At 37.5% G+C, this 13,205-nt stretch overlaps 1 protein-coding gene across 1 annotated transcript in view; it reads left to right on the top strand.

Annotated features, from left to right (window-relative positions):
• Window positions 1-13,205, top strand: part of plekhg3 (pleckstrin homology and RhoGEF domain containing G3) — a 108,873-nt gene that overhangs the window by 18,977 nt on the left and 76,691 nt on the right. Inside the window, exon 2 of the mRNA XM_067417400.1 lies at window positions 6,762-6,828. Coding sequence (XP_067273501.1) covers window positions 6,780-6,828 — 49 coding nt within the window. The 5' untranslated portion in view covers window positions 6,762-6,779. The remainder of the gene's footprint in view (window positions 1-6,761; window positions 6,829-13,205) is intronic.

The raw sequence follows: 13,205 nt of genomic DNA, 5'->3' as shown, positions 1-13,205 counted from the left end.
CTGATGTGCTGTCTCCGGGTTATCATGTCTCGTAGACACAGATTCAGTGGCTGCTGCACACCCTTCTCCCACGCCCCCCGTCCCCGTCTCAAATGAACAAGGTGAGCCTGAGCGCGAAACTTCACGAAGATTGAAGCCTCTAAACACGTCTTATCTACTGTGTTCGCCACATGATGATAAACAAAAAGTAATCTACACGCTTCAAAAATTACAAAATCAGTTTGCCATGTTCTGTCACGTGACAGTGCTGCTGCTACGATCGATGCTGTCTTACTTAAAGGGGGGGTGAAATGCTGTTTCATGCATACTGATCTTTTTACACTGTTAAAGACTTGGAATCCCATACTAAACATGGACAAAGTTTCAAAAGTTAAGGTGGACGTTTGATGGGAGTATTTCTTTGTCAAAAATACTACTTCCGGTTAGTCATAAGTTTCGGCAAGTTTTTTGCGATCATGCGTCCCCATTGACGTTAGTGGGGGCGGAATTTCCTTGTATGGGCCTTACGGACAATTCTACCGGAAGCGCGTGAGAGAGAGAGAGAGAGAGGGAGAGAGCGAAAGTAACAGGCTACGCCCATCAAAGCGCTCGTAGGCTGCGCTGCACAGGTAATGTGCACAATTAACAATGACATCAAAAAGTGCGTTTTTGGTTGCCAGACCAAGACAGTCCTGCACAGATTCCCCCAAAACCCCGCGGTAAGGCAACAGTGGATGTAATTTGCTTTTCCGGATCAGCAACTGAGTTGCGCGAATGTTTATATCTGTTCGCTGCATTTCGGTGCCGACTGTTTCATAAACAAGGCCCAGCATGACGCCGGATTTTCCAATAGCCTAATGCTGAAGGATGGAGCAGTCCCAACGATAAAGGTCCCAACGTTAGAACCGCGGGCGCTGAGTTAGACTGCTTCAAATGTCTGTGTCTATGCTCATCAAGTAGCCCAAACATGATCACGTATAGTTACTATATTACTATATATAGAAATTGATCAATGGAGCATGCGATGTGTAGTGCGTGTACATTTGTTTAGCTGGCCACTATATGTGTAACTTTATGTTTGTGTATTGTAAAAGCACTCAACAATACACAAAGAGGGGGGAAATATGTTGAACTAAATAAGCACGCTTCTTCATTCAAATGCGCTACTATTCCGTGTCTTTCTATGTAAACACTAACTTAACCTGTCTACACAAACCACGCGTAAACACACAAACACACGTGCACAACTGCACTTCCCAAATGTACACCTTCAAAGACAAAAATACGACGATATAATTCAAGTATAAATATGTAAATAACACAAGCCGCTAAGCATATTATATAGTTAGTGTATATCGTACCACATAGAGACGTCCTGCTCTAGTCGTTTTTGCTGCTGCTCCTGTTCAACTGCAGCCTCTGGGTCTGATTCCGGATCATAGATGTATGGCTGTATCTGATTAAAAGCCATATTTTTATTTTGAATAAAGTTTTTTCCCGCTGTTAGGGATGACACAGCTTTACGACGCACTCGACGCACTCAACACAATAGCAGCGCGCTGCTGCACACGTCATTATTTAGCTCCGCTCACACGACACGCCCCCACCCGCTCTGCTTTTTTCGGAAAGACTCGGAACAGCGCATCTTTCTTATATAATTATAAAAAAAATAAAGACTTTTCGGAGATATGCAGGATGCAATGCTACTCTATAGGTACTCAAGATTGACATGACACTGACTGAAACTGAGTGTTTCACCCCCCCTTTAATGTTCTTAAAGCAGCACTAGGTAACTTTTCAACCTTCATAATATATTTTCAAGACTCTTGTGAGGATACATCGACTTACAATAGGTTGAATGAGTAATGCCAAGACACACCTGGCATTACTCCTGGTGTGTCTTGATTTTGAGCCCTTTTGGCCTAGCTATTTTTATTCCTTGACTGATTTAATTATGAGTTAGTTCTAGCTGATGTTTCCTGATTGAGCAGGTGGACCCAGCTAAAGCTTGTTCATGTAAAATATATGTCAATATGTGTACAATATGTTCTGTTGTGCTTGCAATTGCAATTGAGATAATAAATGTTCTCCCTTTTATGTAAACAAGTACATCTTTCTATATTTGTTTCTTGTTTTTGTAGGCTTTGTACTCATCTTTAGACATTTTAACTATGCAATGTGCTAAATATCTTTTTTAAAGTATACAGGGCATGTTTATTGGGTTAAATTTTATCTGTAAAAATTGTAGGGGGCCCAGAAATTTTGTTTTCCATAGGGCCCAGAATTTCTGGCGGCACCCCTGCATCCACTAATCCACTCTGCTAACTTGGCGAATTGAAGAGCCTCATTGGGTCATGTTGAAATAAAAAGCTGGGTGTTGTTAGAATAGCAATGAAATCTAATTCCATTGTTTCTTGATAATGTTCCCCAGGGGAAGAACAATGGAAAAGGCCTGATACTGATCCTTGTGGCACTCCATAACCCACTTGTGTTTGATCTGACATCTCATTTACACAAACAAAATGATCTAAACCATCTAATGCCTGCCCTCAAATGCTAATGTGATTCTCAAGCCTATCTAAAATAATGTTGTTTTTGTATGGTGTCAAAGGCAGCGTTAAGACCTAAAAATAGAAGGAAGATATTGCTGCAATCAGATGATACGAGTAGGTAATTTGTTACTCGAACAAGGAAAGTCTCTGTAGGGTGGAGGGGCCTAAATTGTGACTTAAATTCTACATACAGTAGATATACTTTCTCTGCAGATATTAACACTGAAAAAAACACAAAAAACTTATATTTTTTTGTATTTATAATATAAATAACAGATTTGTTAAGATTTGCTCTGCAAGTAGTCGGGCATAGAGCCCATTCAAACTCATTTCTAATCCATCAAAATCGCGGCACCAATCAGAAACTTTGGAGTGGGCTTTACATGATGACGACAGTGCAGCGACGGTGAAGCAGCTTTTGTACATTAGATGGATACCGCCGTAGAATGCCACTCGTTCGAATCAGCTATCGCGTCTGTTTTAAACGATTTAAAGTTTCCTTTTCATTTGAACCTAAGCAAAGAACAAAACTTGAAACCTTTATATCTATAAAATATGTTATCGCTGTCTTACCGGCTGGATTCGGCAAAAGTCTGAAATACTAGCTTGCCCCTTTGGTGGCTAAACGAATGGGTCGCACACCGGACGCGAAGCTCAGCCCCTCGTCTCAGGTATCTCACACCGGACGCGTACATACATTATATATGCACAAGCTCAATTTTGAATCAACTTCTGACAGAAGAACTGTACGATGGGTTTATCTTGTAGCACAGGGTGAAATCAGTATGTATATTGACGTTTTGAGAGAAATATTATAGACATTTGCTGAATGCCGCAGCCGGTGTGCGTATGCTCATTGCCGGTTTGGACTACAACGAGCTACTTCCTGGGTTGGAGACATCATAAACCCTTGCTATTAAAGGGTTAGTTCACCCAAAAATGAAATTGATGTCATTAATGACTCACCCTAATGTCGTTCCACACCCGTAAGACCTTGTTCATCTTCGGAACACAGTTTAAGATATTTTATAATTTAGTCCCAGAGCATAATGCAGTCAATGCCCACTTTACTGCCCATGTCCAGAAAGGTAATAAAAACATCAACAAAGTAGTCCATATGTGACATCAGTTGGTTGATTAGAGTCTCTTGAAGCAACGCAAATGCATTTTGGTCCAAAAATATCAAAAACTACGATTTTATTCAGCATTGTCTTCTCCATGTGCCTCCAAAAAGAATCAAGCGGTTAATGAATAAGTGAATCGATCAAAGATCTGGGTCGCCAATGTCACGTGATTTCAGCAGTTTCAGAAGTTCGCTGCTGAAATCACGTGACATTGGCGACCCAAATCTTTTATCGATTCACTGATTCATTAACCGTTTGATTCTTTTTGGTCCAAAAATATCAAAACTTAGATTTTATTCAGCATTGCCTTCTCCTCCATGTGCCTCCAAAAAGAATCAAGTTTTTGATATTTTTGGACCAAAATGTATTTTCAATGCTTCAAGAGACTAATCAACCAACTAATTTCACATATGGACTACTTTGATGATGTTTTTATTAGCTTTCTGGACATGGACAGTGAAGTGGGCATTGACTGCATTATGCTCTGGGACTAAAATATAAAATATCTTAAACTGTGTTCCGATGATGAACGAAGGTCTTACGGGTGTGGAACGACATTAGGGTGAGTCATTAATGACATCAATTGCATTTTTGGGTGAACTAACCCTTTAAAATAAACACTGCCCCCGCAGACACGCAACAAAGAGGGCGAGGCCACGTCGCAGTCATTACGAAAGAGAGAGAGCTGTTGCAGTAGGCTAGAGTGTTGCAGACATACATTAAACCAATCTAAGACCACTGCGTTTTTTTTGGAGGGATGGGCTTCATAGAAGCAGGAAGCAAACGAGCCGTTCAAAGGACAGTGGAGACAGCGGTGTGGAATAAAGGTAAAATATACGAAAAATACAGCGTTTAAAAAAAACACAACCAAGCCTAGAAAAAACCTACCCCTTTAAAGACGCGGCGGGTGCTAAACTTCGCGTCCAGTGTGCAGGCCCCTTTAGCGAGAGCCCACTGCATACATCTCCTTTATCGCTCTGATTGGTTTTAGGTCGCCCAGAGGCATTTGACCGACGTCCGTTGGTGACGCCCCTTTGGTAATTATTTATATACCGGTACTGACATATATACAGTAAAACACACACAAAAAACATATGTTTTATATTTGTTTTGTTTAAACATTGCTGTTTATTTTGCTATAGATATTTTACATTTTTAGATTATAAAGCAATGTTAATTATGTTCTTAATTTTTCTGTTTATATTAAAAAAGAATAACAAAAATAACTGCTAAGAATACCATTAAAGTACCGGATTGATAAGCAGTATCGGTAAAAGAAGTAATACTGTTAAAACCTTAACGATATCCATTCCTACTTACCGTGCATTAGGACGATATAGACACATACCCTCTTATAGGCAGATTCGTAACATATTTAGTTGATTGGAACTTCTTAATTATTGCCCTGATGGTTGAAATTGGGATTTTTCAATGGTTTAGCTATTTTCCTACAGCCACTTTCTATTTTGTGAAGCTCAACAATCTATTGGAAACTATATTATTTGGGATGAATGATTAAGGGAATTTGGCCTTTGTGCTTCCTTATATTTATACTCCTGTGAAACAAGACATCATAGCTGGACAATTTCATGTTCCTTGTCACCCTGGTGTGCTAAATTTAAAAAAAAAATATTATTGTAAATTCTAGAGGTTCCAACAATTGTGGCCAATGTGTTTTGGAGAAAATCATTTATTTCATAATGTGATTTACCCCCCCCCCCCCCCCCCTTAAAAAAAATAAAAGATCAAAAGCATAAACAATGCAGATTTTTTACAGCCATATTTGTATACAGTGTATACAGTTACCTGTGTATACAGCTACCTGCCACTGAGACCAAAGTAAAGGAACTTGTAGAAGGTGAGTCCATGGCATCCCTCAGTGCATCTGAGGTGCATGCACTGAAGGATGCCATGAAGTCAGGCAGCCAATCATGGTGTGGTTTCGCGTTTTCATTCGGAAAGAGATTTTTTTTTTTTTAACCATGCTTGTGTGGACATGATTGTTTGGAAAACTACCTTGGTAATAAAATATCCATGTGCATGTGGACTAGACCCTAAGTGAAGCACGTTCGTTGCATTTGCAGTGTTGAAATGAGAGTTCTGTGCCTTTAATAAAATCAATCGCTCATCCATCCGCAGTTAATTACAGTGTTATGTTTTATAATTTGGTCCGCCTGACCTGCAGATATAGCGTGATCTGCTCACACACACACACACACACACACACACACACACACAGAGGCTATGCTATAAACTTCACTGGGGACAAATCGGCATGCATGATCAAAAACATCCGCAATATTTTCCTTCAGATAACAAGTCAAGAGAGTCAACAATGCAAAACAGGAAAGGAATTTTATTCACTATTTTAAATAGTCGGGTAGGGCAGAGCCGCTAAACATTTTGGTTGGGTGGCTGGAAGATACCATATAGCCCTGGCACATTGGGCTAGCGATTTTGCGAGCCCTAGCTAGCTGAGTTCAGGCAGTTAAAGAAAACAGCCAAGAGTAAAATACAGAATTAGAATCCATATTAGTATCAATTAAAAACGAGAATTGTTACCGATTAGTTGGCATCTACACTTTTACAGTACTTGGATGCTCATTCTTTGACGCGTCTCCGTTGCTTTTGATCTCTCTCATGCTGGTACAGCCATCAGCGCTGTTTCTCGATAGAGATGAGTGCTTTGAAAAAGCCTGATATTGTCATGACATCTGTTTCTGACGCATATTTTGGCACTCAGACAATGAAGTTTTTTTCCACAGTAACTTTCTCAGTCTCATTTTATTTCGTCAACACACAACAAAAGATGTGATAGGCTGCTAATCACAGAACAGTCACCAATGGCTATCTAAGCAAAACTATCACTCGCAAATGAATATCTTTGGTCGCAAATGCAACCATTTTATTCACAGTCTGGAGTCCTGATGTTGGAAGGAACTGAATGTCTTCAGAAATGCTTCAATTACATTTTCTTTCAATATGATTTCTATTAAAGTAGTGTTTCCAAGGAAATGCTATATTGCTGGTGTTCCATAAGCACCATCTACTGTCAGAGAGTGAGTTTGCATGAGATGTTCACATCTTATTTTACTCTGATTTACAGGAGTGAGGCCTCAGTGCCATGCCAGAGAAATCCCATAGCACGGCCCATGACGTCCCAATGGGTGAAGGTAAGAAGCTACCTCTGCTTTGTATATAAATTGTTGAGAGAAACTTCTCACAGCCAAAGCAAACATTTAACTGATTACTCTTTTGGATAAGACCATCATCATCATTATAATTCCATATTATGGCAGAACAGAAAGCAATTATCATATATAGTTGACCATAAACGTCTTTCCGATTAATCATTTTTTGTTGGTTTGATCATTGTTTCAGTGAACATAAACACGGCATCTTCATAAACTTGAAATTTACATTTTTGTCACAAGTATGTAGATATGTCAGCTTCACCTCTAGCATTGTATGTCAGATTTTTCTAATTTATTTAGCATCTGAGTTTGTTTCCTGTTTTCTCTGGAGTCAAAGTGAACTATACAATGTCAAAAGAGTTGGTCAGATATGAATACAATTATGTGCTGCCACAATAGGTTTGATGAGTGTAAGTTATAATCCATCAACTGTCCCTTAACCAGTGTTGCCACAGTTACTTTGAAAAAGTAATCTGATTACTGATTACTGATTACTCCTTTAAAAAGTAACTTAGTTACTTTACAGATTACTTGATTTTAAAAGTAACTAAGTTAGATTACAAGTTACTTTATTAGTTACATTCAGGAGTTGCCGACAACACCCCTGCCGCCTCAAAATAGAAATGACAACTGTTTTTGGCAACACACTTTATTGCATTTATGCCAGAGCCTGACGGCCCCGACTTTTTTACGCCCCTTTTTTAGGCTTCTCCTTCGTTTTATATTTATTTTAATAATTAAAATGAACAATGAGATGTGCTGGTGGAAACAACATGAGACCATGATAGCTTGCGCCACTGTCGAGAAATGGCTCGCGCAGGGTTAAAGAGTCCGTTTCTTCAGTGCAGCTGCTAGAGTTATGGCCTTTTTACAACCGGTTCCTTCATTCGTTTTCTCTGAGCAGGTATCTATCGGATTGCTAAATGACCAGGAGTAACGTTAGGCCTAAATGCCTTCCGAGAGTCTTTCGAGACGTATTTAATTCTGATCACTCAAACAAACCGATTCAGAAGGTGCATGAAAGCATTTCAAACTAAACCGGACAAATGTAAATATATCTGGTTGTTTAAACCACATGTGTAAATTTTACTCCTGGCAAATAATTAAGAAATAAATGTGTGAGAGCGTGTTATGGTGTAGTCAGATAGATATGACGGTGCTACTGCTACATCGCTGCAAATGAGTAAAGCAAGCCAACGCATATGGCCGTAAACAAAACTTTAAAATAAGTCACACAAAACACAATCATCTTCAATATAAATTAATGAGACTAATGATCTTACCAGTGCTTAGGTCTCTCTCTCTCATATTGCGATCTTTGAATTTGAAATGGGCTGCTGAATAAAATGCTAGAATCTTTTGCTTTGATGTAAACTCCGTTAAATGAGCATAGGCTATACCGCGGGAATTGAACATCGGATTTATATTAATTTAGCTGAAGTCTAAGGTAGGCTATAAGACAACCTGCATGTCCTTTTTTTTTTTTTTTAGATTGTGTAGCCCGTTTCGTTGTTTTGAGCGCCGTTGCGAGCAATAGGCTAATCTATCAGCCTGCCTCAGCTCGTCAGAAATGCCTTTGTGGTGGTATAATAACTAGCCTACTTTGTTTTTAATGTCAAAGTGGTTATATTTCGTTTCATTTCTTTATTGAGTTCATTTAGAAAAATGTTTAGAGCAATTTTTGTTTGTTAAATTAAAGTTTTAATTTTTTTATGTGACGACCCAGTGAGTTAACCGCATGAGTCTCTCAAACCAACTCTTGAATTGTCTTGCCTATATAAACTTTAATTTAACAAACAAAAAATTGCTCTGAACGTTGTTCTAAATTAGGATAAAAAAGAAACGAAACGAAAAATAACTACTTTGACATTAAAAACAAAACTGAACTATTTTAATGGCTGCAACAATGTAAAAAGTAAAATAAATAAATAAAAAACAAGGGCTCCAGCCGGACTCGGGCTGAGAATTTTGATAAGCTGTTGGTTTTTACAAAGGAAAATGACTAAAATAGTAACTCACAGTGACTTGGATAAGTAACTTTAATCTGATTACTGGTTTGGAAATAGTAACGCGTTAGATTACTCGTTACTGGAAAAAAGTAGTCAGATTAGAGTAATGCGTTACTATGTAACGCGTTACTGGCATCACTGCCCTTAACCCCTTCAGACTAAAATAGCATCACATTGTGCTGACAGCTACCTACAAACCCTATCTTAATTTTTTCATTTAAACATGTTTTTTATATGAAGAACACAATCTCTTTATAATAAATAAATTATAATATAATAACTGTTATATTATTAACTGTCCACATTTAGCCGTTTGGAGCTGGGTGATATTATTATTACATTTTGCAAAGATACAAACAATCAATCACTTGATATTTGCTATTTATTGTGTTGCTGTAGGTGGGGGAAATTGGATATACTTGTATGAGTTATTAATTTAAGTTGTCATATGTTTTGTTTTTGTTTTTTAATTTTTTATAACTATTTAGTGTAGTGAAAATCTAATTAACATTTGGTGACACGAATCATTGCCATGGTATGGGGTTTAAGATTTTGGTCATATCTCTTCACCCCAATCAAAAGTTAATTGAAAGTTATGCCATAATACAAAGTAGATAATAAGGCTTTCACACTTGAAATTGTTAACTGTGGGTAAATGTAAACCCTGGGTAAACAGAATCATGGATTATCTTGATTCACATTTCACACTGCCCTCTGGTAACATTATATCAGTAATTAAGTAGATATGTCAATGAATTGATTTAACTGTAAGATTAAAGTGTCTTGAATGTCCATCCAGGATTCTGAACAGTAACATGAAGTCTGTGGAAAATTTGGAAGTGTTCTGCATGTTTGAAAATTGTTCTAAATTGAAAGTCAAATTTAAATGTAATGAACCGATGAGGACAAAATATGGAAATTTTCATCCCTCTTAGTTTGTGTTTTGCTTAGTTTGTGTTATCTAGTTGCAAAAGAGCAAAACACATTGGTTATTTGCTTATTTGTGTAAAACGTGTGTGTTTGCGTGTGTGTTTTATTTGCATGAACACTGAACAAATAAGCCTTAAATTAGTCTTAAAGCGGTACTTCCGCACTGGGAAGATGTATCTGTATTTAAACTGGGTCATTAATATATTCGAAATGTGAAATTATTTTTGAATTTCGTGCTTTCTATACTGAGAAAAGAGAAAATGTATTTTTGTCTCATTGGGATGAAAGACAACAATTCCCAGAATGCTTTGCTGCCCTACGAGGCCACTCCCAAAGCCACCACTACTGAATCACTGTGACTGGATAACTTTTTCACCATGTTCACTTTCACAAAATCAGTTCAGTTAGAGAACAGACACTACAATTAAAAACGGAACGTGTCTGTTCAATATAATGTGATTTAACCGCTGAGGGAGTCACAGCACAAACAGCAGGAGTCAGATTACATTCATCGTGATGAATGAGCTGAGGTAAATGACTGAGCATGATCATTCGACTCTACTCCAGGGTTTCTACTGATAGAAAGCCAAGTAACCCTTTAAAGTTATGAATAAACTGGTATGTTCCAAAACAATGACAACTTTTGCATTTAGGAGGTATAAGCATTCAAAACTTACAGTTTCTCACTTCCGTTAAAACGAATGACAGATTTTGATGACATCATCGCAGACTTCACCTTCTCATCAAATCTTCTGTCCAATCAGAATGCTCTCTAGAATCTTAAAGCTCACCCCCTACACTGCTGAAGTTGCTGCTGAAATTGGTCAGTTGGTCACACATTCTTATCTTTTTTTCTTATGATTGTTCTTAAGATAAAATTTAAGAAGTATTCATATTCACGAAAAGAATGTTTTTAAAAATCATCGTAAATAACTTTAACCAACCTATCTTAAATACACAAATGATTGTAAGATGTTTAACCAATTTATTGGGTTGTTTCAAATATTAAGCATTACAACATAACAGTAGCTAGCTAAATATAATATTTATAACAGTATACATTAAAACCAGCAAAGCTTGCACCAACCGGCAGGCCATAGTGGACGAGAAACTCCACGAAATTTAAAAATTGTAATACTACGGTTATTGTGTCACAAACAGTAGATTTGAGACTTTTTTAGATGTGAATGAACTTGTTTAAAGATTAAATCTGTGGTTTATTTATAAAGAGAGCACCTATTTGACAATTTTATCTGGCGTTTTTGGAGCCAGGTGGTCAGCGGGTGTTTAGCACTCTTTAACTTGAGAGCAGCCTTTCCTCTGCCAGTTTTTCTGACGTCTGCCACGGGCTTGGATGTCTCTGAGATATGATAAGTCTTGTGTAGATCTAACGACCGATCCTTGGTACCCGAGAAGCGTTCTTGATAAACGGCTTGGCTCTTATAAAATACAGATTTTACTGACCATGGCACATTAAAAACACAACATTTTGTGATTTACTCCCATCAAGCCAGTCAAGATGAAAATAGGCTGCACACTTAATATGATATCTACGGTAATCTGAGTTTTTATTTCAGCGGGTCTTCAGTAATACCTTTTTAATAAAATAACACAAAATAACACCATTTATTTTCTTCTTAAGTAAAAAATGTATTAACTTGTTTAACTTCTTATAAAAAAAATAAATAAAAAAAATGCTGCTACTTCTAAACTGAAAGTAAAATGCATAAGGCCGCACTGTCACTCGTTTGTGACCGCACAGTGCTACAGTACAAGCACTGTAATGTGATGGTGAGAGACAAATTTCTCTCGGAACACACAACGGAAAAAAGGCTAATACATTTTGATTCAGTTTTTTCCACAATGTCAAATGCGCTTCTTCCATATAAGCTCATGTATTTGTGCGCTATAGATTTTATGCAATATTTTTTCGCAATATTTTGCCAGATTTTATAAACATATTCAAGCACAGATGAGAACCATTTCAAGGGGGATTTCAAGGAAAAAAAAACCTCTAGAATATTTGATTAAAATTGGATTACAGTGCACAAATAAAATGGATTAATTTTATGATAATTTCATGGTATGTTTATGGTCATTTTTTTTATTCATAGCATTTTCAGAAAACAGAATAAATATTACATAAGTAATGGTTAAACAATGACAGAAATTGTATTGATTTAAAAATAATTAAATATTTAGTAGAACCACATTGTACGTAAAATACATACAAATACCCATGGGATCAGAGTGTGCTGTACACTATGATTCCTTATTTTTAAGTCTGCAGCAACAGCACTTGAGAGCATTTGAGAGCATACACACTACAAGACAATAGGGTTAATCAATGCACACAAAAAATCCCATATTGGGAGGTGAGAAAAAATGCATGTTTTGAGCCATAAGTAGCTGAGAGTACACACACACCTTGGGTTGTTTTTAAAACAGCTAAATGGATTAACAGACTGGATTATCTGGAGGTAAATTGAGAGACCTTACGCGCTGTCTCCTCTGGTTAGTGTAAAGCCAAGCTTTCACATGTGAGGGCCAGCAAGTAGCATATAGTGTCCAATAAGTGTTTAATTTTGGTTATGCTTGCTTCTCACTGTATCGAAATCAGCCATTTTTTGATATCTGTCTACCAAATTTGGATATTTCCTTACCTTAGGTAAATCTAAAGAGCAGTATCACTTCAGAAAGCTGTTTACAGGTAACATTACTTGTAGTATATTTAAAAATTTTTTTTAAGAAAGACGTAAAGATAGTCGCACATTTTTAGTTTTCCACCAGTCATTGAACTTCATACACAGAATTGTGGGATATCATATGCATTCAATGATACATCCTCCAAACAACAAACATTACAAACAGCAAAGATTTTGCTGAGAGCTTGTTAGCATATTGTGAGCTGTATATACTCCTGTTTGTCACTTCTTAGTGTTTGTTTGTGTGCTCTTCCAAAACAACCACCTGTTTAACTCATTAGAGGTTTTTAAAACACAAAAGCACACAGGGTGTGTTGTGCAACAGTACAGTTCATTATCATTAGTGTTATTCTCTACAACGCAGTTGATTTGTCTTAATGAGTTCTCAGGTGAACTGGAAATCATCTCTCTCTCTCTCTCTCTCTCTCTCTCTCTCTCTCTCTCTCTCTCTCTCTCTCTCTCTCTCTCTCTCTCTCTCTCTCTCTCTCTCTCTCTCTCTCTCTCTCTCTCTCTCTCTCTCTCTCTCTCTCTGTTATGCATTGTGGTGTTTCGTGGGACTCAGGCTTTGAGTGTGTGTGTGTGTGTACTGTAGCTGTCATTTCTGCCTAGCTGAGCCGTAAGTGATGTGTTGTCTGTTCTGAAAGGGGTGGGACACCACTGCTGCCTCTAAACCTAAAGTAATTGAAATTCTACGTCTATTCTACACCTTCAT

The sequence above is a fragment of the Pseudorasbora parva genome, chromosome 15 (genome assembly GCF_024679245.1).
Source record: "Pseudorasbora parva isolate DD20220531a chromosome 15, ASM2467924v1, whole genome shotgun sequence".
Classification (NCBI taxonomy): domain Eukaryota; kingdom Metazoa; phylum Chordata; class Actinopteri; order Cypriniformes; family Gobionidae; genus Pseudorasbora; species Pseudorasbora parva.
The sequence above is the reverse complement of the archived record's forward strand: the minus strand, read 5'-3'. Positions and strand labels throughout refer to the sequence as shown.